Raw genomic sequence first — 21,832 nt, 5'->3', positions numbered from 1 at the left:
GCTCATGAGAGAGGTGGCGAGAAGTGGTTTGGTTCTAAATTATTTTGATGGTAGAACTGAAAGGATTTGCTGATGGCTTGGAGCAGGAAAGAAAAAAGTCATGCCAAGGCAGGCTGAGCAGAACCGTCTAGTTCAATGGCTTGGACTGTCCCCCAGCAGACCCCAGCATCCTAGATGAAGGCAGAGAAGAGGCCAAGGATGGAGCAAGCTGGTTGAGGGCACAGGCCATGGGCCCTGTGGATTATGTCAGGTAGAGAAGGATGTAGATACAGAGCTGATGCCCGGAGGGAATGGTGGAGCCAAAAGACCTGCGGGCTGAAGGACAGATTTGGTGGAGGGAAATACAGGAAGCTTGAAAGGAGGTTGTGTTCACCATATGTGATGTTGGGATTTACCGTTTCAAAGCTGGAGAAGGTCTCAGACAATGACTGACTCTTGCCAGCTGGCGGGGCCGGGGGAGGGGGTGGTTCTAGTTTTAAAGAGGTCTTTCATATGGACAGTGAAGTCACCCAAAATAGTGATGAGAAATGAAGTGGAGAATGAACCAGATGCCAGAATTTTCCATGGATGTAGAAGAATGGCCAGGAAGTGAGCCGGGAGAAATAGGAAGAGGCAGGTGAGTTTTTAAGGTGGGGGGACTCTTACATATATACACAGAGAGCAGTAAATTGTTTGTAGGAGGTCAAGAGAGGCTGAGGGACTGGGGCATGGGAGGATTCCTCTGTGTGGACGAATGTTTCAGGCAAGTTTCCACCAACACAGGGACACGGAGACAGGGAAGAGTATTTGCCAAGGTCAAGGGTAAAGGGAGAGTTGTTTGCCATATTACTGGTCCCAGAGGAAGCAAGGAAAGTGTTGAGAGAATGAATTCATATAGAGTAGTGGTTCTCTAAGCGTGATCCAGACCACCAGCTGCAACAGCATCACCTTGGAACTTGTCAGAAAGGCAAATTCTCAGGTTCCATCTGAGGCCTACTCAGTCAGGAACTCCGGAGGGAGCCAACGATCTGTGTTTTCACAGGCCTTCCAGGTGGAGAATCAAGCTTAATTCCCAAGGTTGAGAGTCACGGGTGTGAAGGCAGCACAGAGCAGCCTGGGGAGGGGCTGCACAGGGAGGGCGGACAGGCAGGGGGTGGGGGAGGGGACCTCGTGGTGTGGACAGAGCCAGGAATGACAAGGATCATTGCCCTCAGGTTTTCATAGGGAATTCTGTAGTCAGTTACTTCACTGTGGGGACAGACTGAGGTCTCAGGGACTACTGAAAATGGTGACTTAGGACTTCCGTTCGGGGGATTTTTGTTATAGCACCAAGGGAGGCTTTAGGTGGTGTGGATGCCTCCCAGGATTCTCATTTCATAGTAAATTTCATAGCCACTGCTGGGGTATAAGAAAGCTTCCTTCTGCCCCGGAGTCACTCCTCTCATTCAAATAAGACTATTTGCCCCAGTCTCTTGGACTCCCATGTTTCAGTGTCTCTCTCATGGCATTGGGGAAAGCATGATCTCCTGGAGAACCAGTAACAATTAATCATCATTATAAATAATAATAATAAAATAGCATTTCCTGGTTGTCTGGTTCTCCTCTCAACTCATCTTACTCCAAATACTGTGGCTTATTTGCTATTTTCAAATACACAGCCCAAAGACTGGGAGCTCTCTGCTGGCCTTGCTTCTCCCTGGCATGCTCTTCCCCACACAGCCCTGCAGCTCATCTCCTCCCTTCCTCCAGCTCTCGGCCCCAGGGTCATCTCTTCAATGAGACCTATCATGGCTACCCTGCTTAATTCTACACAACACTCCCATGCTTCCTTCTCCTGCCTGACTTCCTCCCACTTCCTCACAGAGGATATTGTATTGGCAATGTATATTGCTTCCCGAAATGCCTCCTCCCACTACACTGTAAGTGCCTCAAGGGTGAAGAATTTTGTCAGTTTCTCCCCGCCGTAGCCCAAGTGCCTAGAAAAACGTTGAGCACGTGGTAAGCCCTCAGGAAAAATTGTATTGAGTGAATGAATAAAGGTATGTTTCTTGGGTCCAGACGTTGTGCTGCAGAAAGGCTTTACATTTAATGTCACTTTTAGTCTCACCATAATCTTGGAAGGTGTATATCCTTCACCATGATTGAACAGAAAAGGAAACTAAGACCCAGAGAGGTTAAGTAAGTTGTCCAAGGCCACACAGCTGGTGTGGTAGAGCCCACCTTCATATATGTCATGGTGTCAGTTCTTAACCACCCTCTGGGTCTGAGGGCTTCAGTCCCCACCCTGTTGGTTTATTCTGCTGCCTGAGAGGTACGGCCTCCCGTCTGATAACTAATAACTCAGCTTCCCTTTTCCATGATGGGGCCACGTCTGTAGACTCCCTGCCATCTCTCCACGTGCATTTTAACTATTCCTGAACATCATGTATTTTAAAGACAGGGAAGACAGATCCCTATTTTGGATAGCCCAAGACTTCTGTGAAGCTGAAAACTGGGTAAAATGATAACTAAAAATATCTTGTGTTCTTTTCCATTCTCTGAGTTAGTGACTTCCTGAGATGCTGTGAAAGCTAATGAAATAATATCTCTAAATTTTCGCAGTTGAAATAGGAGGAACCAGAAATACTCATGCACTAGGAACCTAGCGTATATCCTTCTGAATATAGCATCCCATTTACTGATGTCGGCTTGTAAGCACGCCCCGGAGTTAGATTATCTTGGTTTTAGGAGGTTTCTGGTGGTGCCCGGGCCTTTCCCACCTGGTCTCAGGCACACGTGCTACTGCTAGTGGGAAGCATCAGCCTCCTCTAGCTAGATATTACCGTTGTGTTATGAGAAGAGTAAATACGCTGGAAAACATTCTCAGCTGTCTCTGTTCCTTGGCGGGGATAGTTATAACCAGGACCCGGGATCTGGGATGCTATTTCCCATCACGAGAAATAAGAACAGAGAGGCATCAATGAAAAGCCTGGGAAAAGGAAGCCCAGACCTTCCTATCTGGGCTCTGGTCTGATCGCCCACATTTTTCCTCCCCTGGTCTTTCATCTCTCAGTACATGTACTCTTCCTCCTGTTGGAAACAACACAGCTCTTAGAATAGTCCCTCTGTTTCTGTCTGTCTCAACTCTGGGAACAAGAGGTCCCCTGCATACTTATCAGGACTCCCTCTTATTTGGCATCCATGGGCCAACTAGGAGAAGTCCTCTACGAGAAATAGTCACCCCGGATTTGCATCCCCCAAGACTGCCTCCTATATCTTCTTAAATTGGCCAAACACTACCATCCCCTGAGCATTGGTACAAAAGAGCAATGGAAGATAGACATGGTTTTAAATCTTGACTCCAGCCCACACTGGCCATATGACCTTGGGTACATCACCTGGCCTCTCTCAGCCTCTCTCTGAATGTCCTCGTGTGGAGGAGAGGGACATTCATATCCATCTTGCAGTGTTGGTATGAGGATTGGAGTTCATATATGTGAAGTTCTTGACAATCAGTAGGCCATTAATAAGTAACTGGGGATACCATAGATCTTTATGTTCTAAGGCACCGTCCACTTTATCTCTTGATCCTATTTTAACAACCTGAGAATTTAAAAATCTTGAAAATCTAAATGGATTTCTGGACCAAAGTTATTTATAATGCAGTTACGGTGCTGGCTACAAGAGTTTGGTTGCTAAAGGATTGGTAGAGCCTGGGATGGAGAGGGAGCACTGGAAAGATCATGAATTACATTCATTTAACTAACATTTTTTTAATCTACTATGTTGTTTGGCCCTGTGCTAGCCACTCAGGACATGGTAGAAGTAAGCTCCTGTCCTCATAGGCAATGGGCAAGATAGAAAAGTAAGGAAATCATTGCAGTGTCTGGACAGAGTAGGGGTAGAAATTTTCTTCCTTCCAACCCAGAAAACCCCTACAACAATGACTTTGTACTTACCAACAGCCCAGAATTCACTTGGAACTGTGACAAGGAATCAGGTTGCTATGCCTTTTGGCTGACCAGGGGGTCAAGTGGGCAAAGTGCTGGCTTGGAAACCTATAGACTTAGTTTCTGCATCCCCAGATTAAACACTGGATCGGAGACAGAGTTCTGCTCTCCAGATCTCAGTTCCCAGCTGTTGAGGAAGGAAATGTGAACAAATCTTCTGTCTGACAGGTTTAATATGAAAACATTTAATGATAAAGTGCTTCAAGCTCCATAGGAAAAAATGCCAAGGCTATACAAATTCATTGCCACTTTGCCACATCACCAAGTTCGGTCTTAGCAATGTACGCCTTGGGGGAGAAATCTAAGAGTTATAAATTAAACTGAAAGATTACTCATTTGGACTGCAGGATGTACTGGATTCTGCTTCTGTGTCACCACACATCTGCAAGCTTGTCTTCGTGTCTGGTCTGGGCAGCCCTAGCGAAGGCTCTGCAGTCCTGCAATAAGGGGGCCGTGTTGCTTTTGGGACTGCGGCCACTCCTGGTTCTTCATGTTGCTCAAGCATCACCTCACAGTGCTTCCCTCCATCCCTGAGCCAAATTTCTGCCCCCCTTGGCTTCTCCGTGCTTTTGCAGGACCCACTTGGTCCTCCGGCATATGTGACCTGGAAGTGCAGGGTTGCTAATGCCTCAAGGGGGGCAAACGTGAAAAGGCCCCACAGAGAAATCGGAGAGGGGAGCTGAGGATAAAGTCTTCCATTCTCCCCCTGGATGGACCGGTGGGGATCCAGCAGCTTCCTCTTCTGCAAGGCATGCCACCTGCTCCTCAGCATGCCCCCTACATTCCCCTCAGCCTCCTTTCTCACCTCATTTCCTTCTGTCCTCCCTCCAGCGTCCCCGGGACTGCACTTGCCAATAAAGTATTCCTCTGAGATCTTTTTGCCACAGGCACTGTATTTTCAGGAAACATGGGTAAAGACAAAGAATATTATAACTGAAGTTGACCTCAGAGATATTTATTTGAAGGTTTTCATTTTTTAGAAAAGAGAGCAACAACCAATGGGGCTGAGATAAAAGTGAGTTACTCAAACCACAGTCTCCGGGCTTCAGGTTCAGTATTCTTTAAGCAACATCACACACACATACACACACACGTATACGTGTAAATATGATATACACACGTCTCTATACACGTACACACATATACGTTGTGTGTATATATACATGTATTTAAAATGTTATTTATTTGCCTTTTCTGCCCTCCTCAGAAATAGCAGACAAGATCTACAATCTCTTCAATGGCTATACCAGTGGGAAGGAGCAACAGACGGCCTATAACACCCTCCTGGATCTGGGTTCCCCCACCCTACATCGAGTCCTCTACCACTATAACCAGCACTATGAGAGTTTTGGAGAATTCACCTGGCGGTGTGAGGATGAATTAGGCCCCAGGTAACACAAACATCATTGCCTCTTACAAAGATGTCGGCTCTTTGAAGTTCTGTACACTATCATACTGTACCCATGGATTCACAGAGATTTCCTGGGTGAGCTTAGGTGCTCCGAGAAGTAAGTCCTGTGCTTTTATACAGCTCAGTTCATATAGATCAGTTTGGATAAGCTGTATTTAAGTAGGGAAGTCATGAATACATTTCCTGAACTCTGAAAAAAATCTTTGCCCTTGACCTGTTTTACCCACCTCTTTATCATGCTGACACAGCATTCTAAATGCTAAAAACAGTAGGAGCTGTGAAAGAAAATTAGGAATTTTATTGAAGAGGTTATCGTTATCCGAAACTATTTATTGTGTATGAGCTTTGCATATACAATATGCATTATATAGACATGTTTTCAGCTAAATTGCACATCCTTTGGAAAGACAACATGGGGGTGGCCAAGACCCACCTTGACATCTATGTTGGCCAAAGTTAGGACAGTATAGTGTTTGCCAGAGTTCCCTGGCCCCGAGGCTATGACTTTTCAATACTCAGTACCCACTGCTTTTAGGTTATACAACACAGATAGCATTCTTGGAAAGAGGAATTGGAGGAATGTGTACAGATACCATCTTCCTTTTGTTTCATTCATCATGGCTACATATTCCTGCTCTGAGAAAAACAGATTTTGGTGGAAATACTGGAATTACCAGATAGATTCAGTGAAAGAGACTTGCATGGAATGTTGGGGCCTATATGTCCAAAAGGGGGAGTGCATGGACTATTTTTAGGGGGAAAAAAAGGAAAGCAAATGAAGACAATCAACGCAATGGAATTCTCTGGCACTTAAAGAATTCTTGCACTCCTGCCAAGAGGCTGCCCGAAAGTATCACCCAAAAGTTGTCCCATCTATCTGACTGCTGATCGAACTGGAGGGAGACCCAGTGTCAGTGTGTTTCTCGTCACCTGAAATTATCAACTCTCCAGAAGACCATTGTTCAGGACATTCCCAGGACAGGAAATTCTCTTACTTTTGAAAGGAGGAAGAAGTTTAGGATTATCTTCCGAAATGCAATGAGTTCATGTGTAAGTTTAGGAAGAATCTCTCTGCATTCCATAGATTATTTCCTGCAGTTATTATAAAGGTTGATAGTCCTCAGGCAAACAGATGCCACAGCTGTGGACCAGGACACAGAGGGAAATATATAAGGGACTTTTCATTGGTTTTGTCTCAGTTTCAGGAGAAAGCAAACTCTGGGTTAGAAAGTTGGTATGTATTAAGATATGTCCTCTCTGCTCCATACCTTATTACTCCTGCCCTCATAATTACTTATGCCTAATATTATCCCCTCTCCCTGCTTCTCTCCCTAGCTCCCTCCCCACCCACCTCACTCTGCCCCCCCCCCCCGCTCCCCTCCTCCTTTCTTCCATCCTTCTGACACTTATTGAGTGTATATATACAGTTTTCGGTTAGGGAACATAAATGTCACAATTTGAATAGCACTAACATTGCATATATCATCTTGATTTCCAAGGGCATTAGGATTGCTTTTAAAATTTCTCTCTTGTAACTCAAGAGTCAGAAGGAAAATTGGTTAATAAAGAAAGTGAGCAGGGGAAGAAGTGTGGATCCCCCTGCAAAGTAAGGCGTGCTGCTGACTTGACATTCTCTTCCCAGACTGTCCTCCCTGGAGACCCTTGCATGTGTGATGCTGGTTTTTCAAGGCTCTGTATTAGAAGACAGTGTGTAATTTCATTAGCTTCTGGAAATCAAGTTTTACTTGCCAGTGTCATGGGGAGAACCACAGGAAGGGAAAAGCCCTCTGCCTTGAGATGCATCCACCACCTTTGGAGTTGGTCGTGAGCGTGAACAGAAGAGGTTCTGTGGGCTACACACTCCCTGTGAGCAGGCAGAAAGGACCCCCTCAGTTCAGTTAAATCCATTCCCTTAACTTCCATGGAGGCCTCCAGATCGACTTGAGGGTTGCAATACTTGGACAACAACACTGGTTGCGTTGCTACTAAGAAAGAAGAAATCCACAGGCTCTGAGATGACCAAGGGCAGACCCAAATGAATTATTATTTTTTAAAGTGACCTATGAAAGTAGCCACAAAATCTCCATGGGCCAGTCAAATTCTTTCTTTTCCTGTGTCCTTGTCTTGAGGATGATGCACATGCTGCCCTCATTCTCCCTTCGCTCCCTCTCCCTCCACCTTCCAAGAATTTGTCAACAACTAATGACATGTAGTGGGATAAATTAAGAGGAAGGGCCACCAAAGTCCGGTTGATGACGACTTTTGGAAGCCTGCTTGGCCAAACCGCAGAGGCAAATAGGCGGAGGAGAGACCATCTGCAGGAGATGCTAAGTAGGTGTCAGGCAGAGTGTTTGACTTCCTCTGACCCACCACTGAAGTGGGAGAAAATACGACTGCCCTCCGATGACCTCTCACTCTCTCCACCCCTGGACTCCGCTGCTGACTCTCCACACCTTTCCTCCAGCGTCATCTCTGCCCCTCTCAGGGCGTCCTCCCAGGAATGCGGTGAGGTCACCACCTCGTGGTGGTGGTCACAGCCAGACAGAAGGGGAGGAATGAAACGAATGTGCTTATTGTTCTTTGAAAGGTCATTCTCCACGGAGTGCAGAAACTTCCATTTTCTGGAAAGAATCAGTGACCGAATTAGAAGTGTTGGTTCTTCACATGAGAAGTTAGCCGAGCAGGTGATAAATACTGCAAAGGATGCTGTTCATTGAGCTTTTTCAGAACTGCATTTTACAGGAGCTCATTCAAAGAAGAGAGACTTCGTGGCTCTCTGGGCACTTAGGGGTTTGAAGAACAGGAGGGACGGAGCTGAGCGAGGGAACACTGTTCTGTTGCTCAGAGCTGGTGAGCTCTGACAGCTGGATGACAGGAGCCCCTGTCTCTGACACTGGCAGTGGGCTCGGAGAAGAAGGCTGTGCACCAGCAAGACGACTGTGGGGACAGCCGACTTCCCCAGGCTGCACGCAGAGGCCATCCGGCTCTCCTGTTGGCCCAGAGGGATCACTGCGCCCCAGCATGTGCAAACTTGGAGCGACCTTGCTCTCCGCTCCTCTCTCCCCCCCGCCCCCGCGATCTGCGACAGGCCCCCTCTTTCCCCCCTCTCTGGATTGGGTCTCAGTGGCCATGGCCGCCTGGCTTTCCAAGGGAGAAGGCAGAGTGGAGCAGGGGACCACCTGAACACGAATTAGGTCACGTGGGCCTCTGAGAGTCTGCGTTTCCCCCCAGAAGGGCCCTGTGTCGGTGCGCACAGAGGGCATTGTTGTCTTCACCGGTATTTCGCTGTCACACCCTCCATCCGGGCATAATCAGTTACATTTGATACCCTCCAAGGCTCAGTATATCAGCTGTTTCTGCTTAGTTCTAAAATAGCCTGGAAAAGGGAAATATTCACTCAAACACATTATTTGTCATTTAATGATGGTAAATTGCTGGCTGTAAAGAAAATGGATTTGATTTGTCTTTCAAAACTGCCAACTCTATGATTTTAAAAGGGCATAAATTCCCACCAAAATAGTAGTTATTTTCTTTTCTTTATTTTTCCTAATGGCATTTTTTTTCTCTCTTTTGCTTGGGTGCCTGTCCCACTTTGGGCACAGCCAGACTGTTCTTGCATCCATCCGTCCATCCATCTGTCCATCCATCCGTCCATCCATTTGCTAGACAGGTATTTATGAGTTCTGAGTGCCCGTGATAGAACAGGAAGCAGGAAACACCAGACTCTGCCCTCTGGGAGTTTTAAGTCTCACTCTAATAGGGCCTATGCGCCTTTCCCCGCCTTCTCTTCTTTCTAATCTAAGTATCCTCCGTGCTCTCCATAGGAAAGCTGGCCTCATCCTTTCCCAGCTGGGGGATCTCAGCAGTTGGTGCAATGGCCTCCTTCAGGAACCCAAGATAAGCTTGCGACGAGGCTCCCTTAAGTACCTGGGCTGCCGCTACAGCGAGATCAAGCCCTATGGACTCGACTGGTCAGAGCTCAGCCGGGACCTCAGGAAGACATGTGAGGAGCAGACCCTGAGCGTCCCTTACAACGACTATGGGGACAGCAAAGACATCTAACGCCACGAGGCCAGACGGTGGCTGCCAAAAGGAAGCAGGAAGCGAGGAGAGGAACATCTGGGTTGGTCTGTGGATTTTTAGTATTTTTTAATGGAACATTAAAACCTCTAAACCAGGGAGAGGCAATATCTAAACCAGGGAGAAACTGATCCTTGCTCCCTGTGGAACTTCTTTGGTATGATGTTCTCCATCTGCATGATCAGTAGACCTGCCAACCAGCAGCCTCATGCAGTGCCATTTCTCTTTAGGGGATTACTTTGGGGCTTGTTTTATAGTTCATTTGTTTCATTTATTTTTTTTTTCCCAAGAGGTTCATCACAAAGCTCGAGTTCTGCCATGCTTCCGATGAAAGGTCTATCAGGTTAAGGCATCCCGGGCTCACTGAATCCCTGAGTCCATTACAATTGGGGACAGAAATGAGGCCAGAATGTCACCAGACTGGCCTCAGGCCCCAGCCACAAGCATTCCTCAGGAAGCATCTCACTCTGGGAGCCTAAGCTCTGCTCACAGAGAAAGATGACAAAGAGAAAATCGGGAGGGTGGTCTCTGTGTAGGCCTCATGGTCTCCCCGTCCAGGCCTCCCTACTGCTCGATTCACACCTCATAGGTGAACTGAGCCTCCAATATGAGTTCCAGCAAGTCGTCGGAATTTTTAGGTCCTCACCCGTTTTAAGACAGGATTGGGATGAAATCTCCCTCTGGCGGATCTCTGCCTCTCCTCCAAATAGTATGAGATCTTTAAGAGGCAACAAAATGCTACCTGTCAAATGCACCTTCCAAACAGTTTACCTGGGAGACTAGTTAGCAGTTACATTCTAGAGAAGAAGTAGGGCTGATTGTTCTAAAAACTCCTGTACCTCCAGGATGAACTTCTCCAGACCACCAATGTGTATCACATGCCTGGATTCTCTTTAGTGCCCGCGTCACTGTCCCTGGACAACGTCCAGGAGGGGCTGAGACCTCCATGTCAGGGTTTCAGTGAACTAAAACAATTACTGATCACACACACAAATAACTAATGTCCATTTCTCACTTGCTAAATTTGCTTAATTATTTTGCTAGTTTTGCAAATCCTTTGTTCTGATGGCGAGTAGGGGCCCAGCCCTTTCTTCTGCCCCACGACCCTAGTGTTGCTGCCATGGGCGTAAGTGGTGGCCCAGCTAATAGGAAGCCCAGCCTTTCTGCAAGAGCTGTGAGGGCCATGTGGCCCAGCGATGGCCTTAACTGTCCCCACACACCTCAGAGGCCTGAACACACACCTTCAGCCACCCTGCCTTTGACCAGGGCTCCTCATTTGGGAGCACAATAGAAGGGTCAGGAAAGAGACGGAGGATCTATATTGAACTATACTGGTTTTTTTCTAAATAATAATGACAGATCCCATTCACAAAGTGCTCACTATACCCCCGACACTGCTTGAGCACTTCTCATGTCGCTGAATCCTCACGACATCCTCCCCCGCCCCCCGCCTCCCCTCCCAGCCCCACCACCAAGGAAGAGCTATTCCCGGCTCCATTGCTCCATTGCGGTGATGGGGAACCGGAGGCAAAGAGCGGTCATGCAACTTGTCCCAAATGCCTCCCTGAGCTCCGCCTGGGCCGCGATAGGGATTCAGGCTGTCGGACTCGGGAGTCCTCTGCCACCCTCAGCCCTGGGCCAGTTTGCCTGTGGCAGGCAGCTGTCCCATCTGTAAGCTCCACAGGGACCTGCCCCGCCTGGGACAGATGTGCCCGCGGTGCACCCTTCACTCTGCAGCTGGAGCACCCTTCGGGCGCACCAGGTCTGCGGCGGGAGCCCTCCCCTGGGGCCCAGGAGTGGAGCCTGGGGGCAGACTGCAGGCCGCCTGGCTCCCCTCCCCACGTCTTTCCCTAAAAAGGCGGAAAGATTTGTCGGGCATTCTGGAATGTACCTGCCTCCGAAATGCCTCCACTTCCAGATCGAAGGCTAGCAGAAACCTCGGCCGTGGCATCCATGGTCAGGGCAGGGCCTCGGGTAAAGCACCTAAAGGGACATCCTGACCTTCCCCAGAGAGGACGGTGCCACAGGCAGCTGGAGCCCAGCCAGTGGGCAAGGCCAAGGGGAGAGCGGTCTGTGCTGCTGCCACCGTCTTGCCCCCCGGATTCAAGTCTGCCCACAAAACGGGCTCAGCGCAGCATGGTGGGAGCCCAGGGCCGCGCTGCCCTCCTGCCGCGTGGTGGGGGGAGACCGGAGCCGACCGGCTGCCGCTGGAGGACAGGGAGTGGCGTCAGGGTTACCCTTCTCTGTCCGCTCCTTCTGTTTTATTAAAATCAAGGAGGCTCATTCTCTCCCCTGAGCCCCTCCAGGTTTCATCTATTTTATCTTTTTCTTCTCCAGTCGCACCCTTCCTCCTTCGTCCCTTCCTTCTCCTTGACCCTCTTCCTCCTCCTCTGTCCCCTTGTGTCCTCCTTGTGGCACGTGTGCTTTGCACGCACACACACTACACACACACTATTATGTACATTACACATTATACACAAAACACACCCACAGTGTACACCTACATTACACACACACATTATACACACACGTTACACAGACTGTACACACACACACACCCAGTGTACACCTACATTACACACGTGTTACATACACTAACACACACTATATGTACATACATTACACATACATGCACTACTCACATCTATTACACACACACTATACCCACAGGCTCTAGGGCTGGGTCCCATCTACTTTCAGGTAAAAAGTAAGGCCAATATGAATGGGGCAGGAGACAGTCTTTTAAGTTCCCCTGAGGATTTAACTGCAGGATTTGGCCCTGGGAAGACACCATCCATCGATCACACCCTGATGACATTTCCCAAAGCTTGCCTGGAGGGACCCATCCTGACTAGAAAGGTGACAGCACTGGACCAGTATTAAACCTCAAATTTCCAAGCTGCCAAACAGGTCTTAGGGAGTCACTTGTACCCACCACATGCCCCCAGCTCTGGGCTCCCCACGAGACCATGGTGTCTCCTCTTGAATGTATGTGACCCCCAGAATAGCATTAAACCTTTAACTGAGTGTATGACCATTTTTCACAGAGTTTGGTCCATTTGTTATTTTTAGTTAAGCACACTTCTCGATATTCAAATGTTCTATTAAAAAACTGAGTGTGAAAAAAACCCCACTTTACTACTATAGAAGGAAGGATGGATATAATGTGACCAACTTCAGGTGTAACAGTATTGTTTCAAAGAGAATTATTGTACGATTATAAAAACATGGAATAATCAACTAAATAATAAACAAAGCTGTTAGTAAGTGTCAGGTGTGTGGATGTTACCTTCTGTCCTTCAGAAATCAGAGTGATCTGGTTGGACCTACTGGGAAACTATCCCCATTTTAAATGTTCCACCTCTGGGATGCCCGGGTGGCTCAGTGGGTTAAGCGCCTGCCTTTGGCTCAGGTCATGATCCCAGGGTCCTGGGATCGAGCCCCACATCAGGCTCCCTGTTCAGCGGGGATCCTGCTGCTCCCCCTGCTTGTGTTCTCTCTCTTTCTGTCTCTCTGACAAATAAATAAATAAATAATCTAAAAAAATAAAAAATAAATAAAATGTCCATCTCAGCATCTCAGATGCCAAAATAGGCCTTATAGCCTGTCATGCTAACTAAAAAAAAAAAAAGCTAAACACCTGACAGCAAATTGTATTATGTAGGAGTGGTTCTCATCTTCTCTATCCCCATCCAGATAATCAGCCAATGAAATCTATTTATTGCCTATCTGCTGTATTTTGCACACCATGCACAGTGCCGAGGGTATGCTGGTGAGTAGGACAAGCTTGTTCTTCATCACAGAACCTGGCGTTTTATGGGGGAAAGGGAGACATCGAGCCCATCATTACCAAGCTGAAGAGAACCATGGCCAAGAAGTACAGGATGATGGGAGGCAACAAAATTTCTCTTTGGGCGTCTAAGGCAAATGTTGCAAAAGGCCCTCCCTGTCACTTTCCTGTCTTGTACTCTGTGGAGGCATTTGGGATAGGCTGGCTCTTATGAAATGCTGCATGCTGGGCAGCCCAAGCACTCAAACACTTTTTTTTCCCTCTACCATGTAACTTTAAATAGCTGTTCTCTCTGCTGCCCCCAAAACATGTGATTCTCTTTGTCCTCAAAAACCAGAGATGAAGTGCCTGCACACTCAGTAGGCCTTCTTGCCAAGTAATGATGAGAGTGCTTTTCCCCAAGCAAGCAGGAACTAGTCAAAGGTGAACACGGTGGCAGTTCTAAAACATGACCACAAATCCTTTGAAACTCTTCCCCTCTAGAAGTGTGTTCTACTGCCTTTCCCCTTGAATCTGGCTGGGTGACTTCCCAGCCTGAGTCAGAAAGGCCTTGGGGCTTCTGCCTCCTTCTCTGGAACTCTGGCTCGCAGAGCTCTGAGCCATCACATAAGAAATCTGAGGCCACCATCCTGGAGAGGTCACGAGGAAGCACCGTGGTCCACAGTTCCAGCCAAGCCAGCCTTCTAGACATTCCTGCTGAGGCACCAGACACGTGACTGAAGCTGGCTTGGACCCTCACGATCAGTCTCTCTGCCAGTTGCATACCACCCATCAACTTCCATCAATGTCACATGGAAGAGAAGAATCACCCTGCCAAGCCTTGCCTTAATTCCTGACCCCAGTATTATGCAACAGAATAAGACCACGATTGTTTTAAGCCACTAAGGGGGTCTGCTAAGTAAAGGGGGATCTGACCGGGAGCCAAAAAAATTCCAGCCCGTGATGGAGCATCGAGGTTGCCCTGCCCCAGGCGTGAACTCACCACGAAAAGAAGAGAAGGATGTCTGCAGGCTGGGACTACATATGCATAACATGCCTCTTGCCAGTAAGGTGAGTCTGTGCTCCGACAGAGGGGAGCAGAAAGAAGGGTGGGCTCATCCCAATACATCTGAGCAGGTGAACCTCAGGAACCTCCCCGGAAACTCTGTTTGAGTTGCAGTGGGGGCGGAGAAGTGATGCTAGTTCCAGGGCCAGCAAAAGAAAGAAAGAGAAGGGAGAAGACAATTTGGAATCAAAAAGAAATACTGGAAGGGAAGGGTGTCTTTGTTTTTCTGTCCCTTTGCATTTGGAACTTCCCGGATGTGACGTGCTCACCCCACGCTTAATGTGTGCCAGGCGCTTGTGCTAAACACTTCACTGCATCATATTCTTCAGTATTTGCTGCAATCTTGTGAACTTAATACTCTTCAGTAGGAGGGAGCAAAGTCACAGAGACCTGATAAAACTTGCCCAAGGTCACAGCTAAGTGGAAGGACAGGCACTTCCACCAAAGACGATCTGACTCTAACCACTGCACCACACTGCCCTCCCCCCAGCCCACCCCCGCCCATGAGTTTGTTTCTCCCCGAGTTTCCTAGAAAGGGAAAAACTCCCATTGAGATTTTTACAGATCACTGGCCTGTTAACCTCTCAGGCAACAGGAGAGAATGTGGTTGAATGCTGGATCAGGGCACACTTAACCACTACCATTAAGAAAACAACTAGTTTTCACAAGCCAAGCACAATTGTTTCTTTTTTTGTTTGTTTGTACTTGGTTTGGTTTTTTGTCTGTCACATGAGTGTCATGCAGACCTCAAAATTGTGACTCTCGCTCTGTATGTTCATCGTAGCCCTGTATTGGGCTTTAGGGGTAGTTTGGCTGGTCCTCTGTGTTCTGCATGCATCCAACACTTGAAGGAGAACTTGGGGAACAGAAGTCTCCTGCCCTTCAGGGCAGCCTGGCTTGACTTGTTTATTCAATCCCTGAGTTTGCAAACCTGCCCTGAGTTTGCTAACCTGCCTCCAACTGTGCTCCCATCATCAGTGCCTAACTGATTGTCATTTCAGCTGCACCAGTGAAGGAGCAGTTTAGTGTCAAAGGAAACCTCAGCATTCTATAGAATAGAATAGAATGTTTGCACTTTTCCAAAGTGAGAAAAAAAAAAAAGTCCTCCTTGTTCTGGGACTTTGCAGTGTATGCTCTAATTGGATTGATTCCCTAAGAATGGACACATTCTGACATTATATTTCTTTACCAAAACTGCCCTTTGTTGGAGTTTATGAATATGCCTGTTCACACAGGGCTATGAATCAGTGTACCTAATCCCTTACTACCTTTCCCGGTAGGCGAACCTCAGCCATGTTCTGCGCTCAATAATTAGGAGCAACTTCTTTTGTTTAGAAGGATTCAGATGTCAAGTGACCCTGAGGCTCTTGCTGCCCGATGGATTAGACAGTACTCTGAGACCTACCCATAGAGGGATGAAACCACCTCACGCAATGCCCTGGTGATGTCGCAGAACCTAAGTGTCCAAGAGTAAGACTAGATTGGACATGCGTTAACTGCATTTGTCCTAGGGACTGTTGAGTATAACATGGTAATGGTGTCTACATTCCTCAAAAGCCAACTGCCTCTTTGTCCTCAGATCCATTTTCCAAACTTCTGCAGCTGCCCTGCTCAGTATCACATAGAGTTGACTCTTGTAAACTACACTTCCCAGACTCCCGGGTTAGCAGGCTTCCAGTCCAGTGGGGTAATGGAGGCACTTCGGGAAGAAGACTGGAGGACAGGAAGAGGGAGCAAGCCAGGGTGCTTCTCCCTCTCTGACTTGGATAGTGTCTCCAGCATTTCCTTCATGATTCCAGCTGCCTTTCTGATCTCAGACCCCCTCCAGCAAACTCCCGCCATGCTTTTAGCTCCCTTCAGGTGGTTCCACCCCCTGAGCTTCAGCAACAGGACCTCATCTTCTCAAAGTAGGAGCTGCTTCCTCTTGTTGCTCATCTTTGGATTGCCCCATGATTCTCTACATGCCTTTTCTGTTCTTCCAAAACCTTTCTCATTTGAAGTTCCTCTGTTGAATTTCCTAAAAATGTGTGCTGCTTTCCTGACTGGGTCTTAACTAACACACACTTCAAACTAAAAATTGCATATCATTTAGTACAGGAATTTTTTAACTTTTTAGGGTTTGAATGATGATTTGGAAGATGAAATTTGGATGCTGAAAGTAAAGAAATTTCTATGAACTCTAAGATTGATTACAGGGTCAGAAAATAGGTTTCTACTTGAGTGCTAGATTTGGTCAAGTGGTAGTGGCTGCCTGTGATTTGAAAAGGATTCTGAGGATGGATCTGTATCTGGCCAGAAAGAGTGATGATGATCAATGCCTGACGTGGGAATGGAAATGGTGAATAGCAAGGTGCATGCCATGCATTTGTTCTCCCTAATTGGTAGGAACAGAATAGGCACAGAATAACTGAAATCAGAACTATCTAGGAAAATCTATTATGTATACATCATATATGTATATATGATATATGTATATATGTGTATATATATATGAAAATTATGATAATCCAAAAGTGAATATAGGTTCATTGTGCATTGATAATGGAAATAGTGTGAGGGGGCGCCTGGGTGGCTCAGTCGTTAAGCGTCTGCCTTCAGCTCAGGTCATGATCCCAGGGTCCTGGGATCGAGCCCCACATCGGGCTCCCTGCTCAGTGGGGAGCCTGCTTCTCCCTCTCCCACTCCCCCTGCTTGTGTTCCCTCTCTCGCTGTGTCTCTCTGTCAAATAAATAAATAAAATCTTTAAAAAAAAAAAAAAAAAGAAATAGTGTGAGAACAGAAAACACATTTCTGAGATTTTCTGGCCCCTAATCAATTTCATAGTATTTCATTTACCTTTTCTGAACTGTCATTTTCATTTCTAAATCTATATTTTAAGACAGTCCTAATTTGTTGTTAATTTGGTATCTTAAGTGGCGTAAAACAAAGGATTTCAAAGTCTTCATCTGTTTCTGCCCCTTGAGCCTTGTATCAGTTAGGATACAGTAAGATTTCAACAGAGAGCATTTAATATAGGGATTTTTTCTAAAAAGATATTGGAGGATCAGAAAAGCAAAAATATTTGAAACCCCAAGATAACACAGAGGTATTAATAAGAACTGTAGGAAGCGCCCCTTACTCTTGGACTAGAAGAACAAAGCAGGGGAAGTTTGTTTAACAGAAATTGGATGCCCTCAAGCAGGAGAGGCTATTTGCCCAGTCCTGGAACTTCCTGGTGGGAGCCTCCCGAGGCTGGTTCCTCAAGCATGCAACGATAATGGAGACTGGAGCCAGGGGTTGTTGCCATCGTGAAAAGCCATTGGTAGGATGGCACAGACACAAACAGCAAGCCCACCTGGAGGACCAGTCCCTTCTCCCACCGCTTTCCTTCCAGTCTCCTCTACTGCCCCCCTGTGGACAAAACCTAACACGGACTTGACAGACAAAAAGGAAGCCATGTTTGCAGCCTTGTACAAATGGGTGGGTTTGAGCTGAGACAGGATAGCTTAAGAGCTGCACAGGCAGCGTGAGGCTTGAATGAGATGAGGCTTTTGAAAGCGGTTAGAGCGATGCCTGGAACTCACCTGGTAAGCAACGACAGTGGTGCTTCCTGGCCCTCTTCAGTGCTCCTTAGGCACTGAAACGGAGCCAAATTTGTCCCTGATATTATCCTTTCCCAGTAGCTTTCTCTGGACAACATCAACAACTTGGGGTAGCAAGAACACATATTCCAAGTTCGTATTATGCATTTCTTTTTAGGTGACAAAGATCCTTTCATATATTTGAAAGGGAACTTCCTCTAAGAGGTTTTATCATCTTAAGTGAGATTTCTTGTGTTGCTAAAGATGCTGTTGTGTTTAACAGCAGGTAATGTGTATTTATTGCTTATTATGTGCCAGGCACCATCTGAGCTCCTTGACATGGCTTCTCTTGTCTAATTCCCCCAACAAGCAACCCCATGCACAGACCCTGCTACTGTCTACATGGAACAGACGAGGAAACTCCGAGGTCTTAAGTAATTTGCCCAAGGCCACACAGCAGGTAAGTATGGGAGCCACAGTGTGTGTTTTTTACCACTCTACAGTGCTGCCAGGTGGCCCCTTTGAGTCACCTTCCCTCCACCCTGGAACTTGGAACCTATCTTAGGTCACCATGGTCAGTGAACTGAACTAGCAGCAAAATTTGACTGAACGAGGGTTTTTCATTCTGTTGTTTTGTTTTGTTTTGTTTTGCCGATAAGGGGGAGCAGTGTTTCTTGCATCCAGCAAAACTGACAAACCAGACACAGCACTATTTCCATGTCAGATCTGGCCGCCTCACTCTGGTCATGGGCACGGGGTCGGTCCCCGCCATAGAGAAGGTGTGTCTGTGGCGCGGGGCCTGTGCACTTTCAAGGCTGCTTGTGACATGGGTTTATTGGCATTTGTAGAAATGGAACTCCTCCCATCTCTGAGCTCACTGGGCTTTGAGTGAACTGGTATAAGGTGTGAGCCACACCCCCACTCTCTAGGCTGGTGGTGTTCTCACACAGACAATTCAGCTGGTCAGATGTCTAGACGGTGACAGAACAGAAGCCTTCTACCACAGCCTGCATCTCCACCATGTTATCTATTGTGTCTACACCATGGTCATCCCTGACTGAAAAGATCATTCTAATGCACTTTAGACCTCTGGACCTTCCAAGCAGTCTCACTCTTGGCTATCAGATAGGGGAAGATGTTTTGATCCTCACCCCATAGGCTCTTTGTGTCCCAGCAACAGGGGAGGGATGTGAGGAGGCCACCATAGAGGTGTTGGCGATGGAGCTGAGTGAGGAGGGGGGAACATGAAGGAAGGGCATTTGGTTGCCATGGCAACACCGGCAAACGCTCAAAAGAGAGGGTGTGGTCCAGGATTTAACGAAGTGCCATTGGGTTTGAGCAGCAACTGGAATGTCTGAGTGTAGCTGCATTCCTTCCCACAGAGCCTGGGGCCTGGCCACCAGCAAGGACTGCCTGTACCTCTCAGGAATGCTCAGGATGAAGACAGGCCTGGAAAAGACAAGCAGGCCTCCCAGGTGTGGCTTTTCCTATCCCCAGCCACAGAATGGGGGCCTTCCAGAAGAAATTTGGAAAACTCCACAAAGAGCCAAAAGAGACTTGATCTACAAATTATGTTTTTCCCCAAAAACTCTGAGGCTGACATTCTTCAGGGTATGAGCCGTCACTTTGAAAGTTCTTCCCTGCAAAAATTCACTGCTGTCTTTTCTTTTGCTGCCTGTCCTTCTCTTCCAAAGCGGTATTCTTACTCTGGACGTGGACCTGGGGTCTCAAACCCTCACAGTTTGATCAAACAGAAAACAGGTTTTGGGCGCAATGTGAGCAATGGGAATGTGGGTGGCAGTGGGTCGAAGGGGCAAGTCTGGAGAGATGCAGGGGAGACGAGACCACAAAGATAGTCCTTTGTGGGGGGTCTTGAGTAACTTGTCCAAGGCCACACAGCAGGTAAGTATGGGAGCCACACTCCCATAGGAGGGGATGGGATGAGGCTGGCAGGAAATGAAGAGTGGGTTTAGAATAGGTGAAAGCCTGAGGTCAAGGCAGGGTCTTGTGTCCAAGGCCCAATAGTTAGATGAGGCTTTCACTAGCCAGGATATTCATAGAAAACCTGATAAGATTGTGACAGTGAGTTCAATGGCTGGCCAAGTTGTCTGAAGAAGGAGCCCTAGAGCTCCCACTAGAGCCTAGAAAACAGATACTGCCAGAATCTGACCTTGCCTTCCCCTCCAGGTCTTGCCAGACTCAACTCTTCCCTTCTCCAGACTCAATTCTTTTCTGTCCTAATTCTTCTTCTCCTAAGCCTTAACTAGCTTAGAGGAAACTCCCATCTAAAGTATAGCATGAATGGAAACTAGACAAGTGGTGAGATTTTAAGTGTGTCTGAAATGCTAAGAGGGTGGTATTGTGCACTTCACTGAGAAAGAAGGAAATTCATTCATTAGTATATATTTATTATTAATAATTGTTTCTTGAACTCCAGGTAAATTGGCTCTATGGCATATACATTATGTTCATTATAGTAAATTTGCATAAAAATTCTTGAAGTTGGGAATTAGCATTCCATTTTACAGATGAGAAAATTGAGCCTTAAACCACTAACTTGCTCAAGATCACTCACCTTCATCTCAGGTCAAGTTTTTATGCTATAGGAAAGGAATTCACATGGAGCACTTTACATGCCAAGTGCTTTCAAGGGTTAAAAATGTTCCCCAGTCAAATGCACATAACAACTCTGCAAATATAAACTCATCCTCTACTTTGCAATTGGGCCTTGAAAGACTCAGTCATCTATCCAAGTTCTCCATGAGCTGGGAGCCCACACTAGGTCTTGAGTCTGAAGTCTATACTCTCTAAATGAGCTAGCATGAATACCTAAGTGCCTAGAATGTCTACCAGAGTTCACTTTGACAGAACCAAGGCTTGAAATCCACAGAGGCCTTGGTACCTCTGGGAGCTTCATTTATACCTAGAGGGAAACTTGCTACTCTCCCCCAGCCATGACCATTGCCTGGGTCCCTCTTTACTTCATGAAGGTAAATTGTCTAACTCTAGAACTATTATGGGTGGATACAAATTGCTCATTAATGAGCATGCTGCCCAGGCGGAGCTCTGGGACATGCTCTGGCATTAGCACTACCCTGCAAAATTGTAGATAAATTACATTGTCTTGCTGACGTTTTTTTTTTTTTTAAAAAATTTTTTTCCTTCCCTTAATACTTGGAATCAGGTCACATTCTAACTATTTAATCTGGGGCCTCAAACTGGCACACAGTATAGCTTTAAATGAAATTATATTTAAAACCTAGCCAAAGGTTCATAGAACACTTAATTGCATGTGTGTGTGTGTGTGAGAGAGAGAGAGAGAAAGAGGAGGCGTGGGGAAGAGAGAGAGGAGAGAGAGAAAGAGAAAGGAGAGAGAGAGAGAAACCAACACCAACAACCCATTAGAATAACTCACATCCTGGGCCAGGAGATTGCATGGAAACTCAAAAGCCAGACAGTCACCATCACACTTCTTCTGGCCCTTGTGTACCAGAGACACTTCTGTTTACCTTGGACAATAATACAACAACCATATATAATATAAAATGCTGGTTCCGTGGTATGTACTCTATGTTCATTATAGTAAATCTGCATAAAAATTCTTTTATTTTTGCAAAAAAATTCTTTAAGTTGGAAATTATTATTCCATTTTACAGATGGGAAAATTGAGTCTCCACAGCCATTAAGTAACTTGCTCAAGATCACTCAACTTCATCGCAGGTCAGGTTACCTCTTAGATTCTCTATCTTGCCTGATCAGTAGTTACTGCTTCTTCCCAATCCCTGTGGACTACACACCTAAAACTGAAATGTGCCTATTTATTAGCTGGGCTAAAGCATTCCTCAACATAAAACTGACTGACAAGCCCTGAATTCAACAGTCAACTTGAAAATGAGTCCTTCTGACACTATGCCCTCACAATTCAGACTTCTATGCTGCCCTTGTATCAACACCATTTTTTTGGACTACTGCTAAAGA

At 46.7% G+C, this 21,832-nt stretch overlaps 1 protein-coding gene across 3 annotated transcripts in view; it reads left to right on the top strand.

The window, feature by feature from the left end:
* The window catches only part of ASTN1 (astrotactin 1), a 296,455-nt gene extending 283,725 nt beyond the window's left edge, over nt 1-12,730 (top strand). For all 3 annotated transcript variants that reach the window (XM_081824653.1, XM_081824650.1, XM_081824651.1), the window contains exons 22-23: nt 5,176-5,359; nt 9,204-12,730. In XM_081824653.1, the coding sequence (XP_081680779.1) occupies nt 5,176-5,359; nt 9,204-9,441 (422 nt within the window). In that variant the 3' untranslated portion in view covers nt 9,442-12,730. The remainder of the gene's footprint in view (nt 1-5,175; nt 5,360-9,203) is intronic.
* Nucleotides 12,731-21,832: the final 9,102 nt, after the last annotated feature.

The sequence above is a fragment of the Leptonychotes weddellii genome, chromosome 6, assembly GCF_054177405.1.
Source record: "Leptonychotes weddellii isolate Sample4059 chromosome 6, ASM5417740v2, whole genome shotgun sequence".
Classification (NCBI taxonomy): domain Eukaryota; kingdom Metazoa; phylum Chordata; class Mammalia; order Carnivora; family Phocidae; genus Leptonychotes; species Leptonychotes weddellii.
The sequence above is the reverse complement of the archived record's forward strand: the minus strand, read 5'-3'. Positions and strand labels throughout refer to the sequence as shown.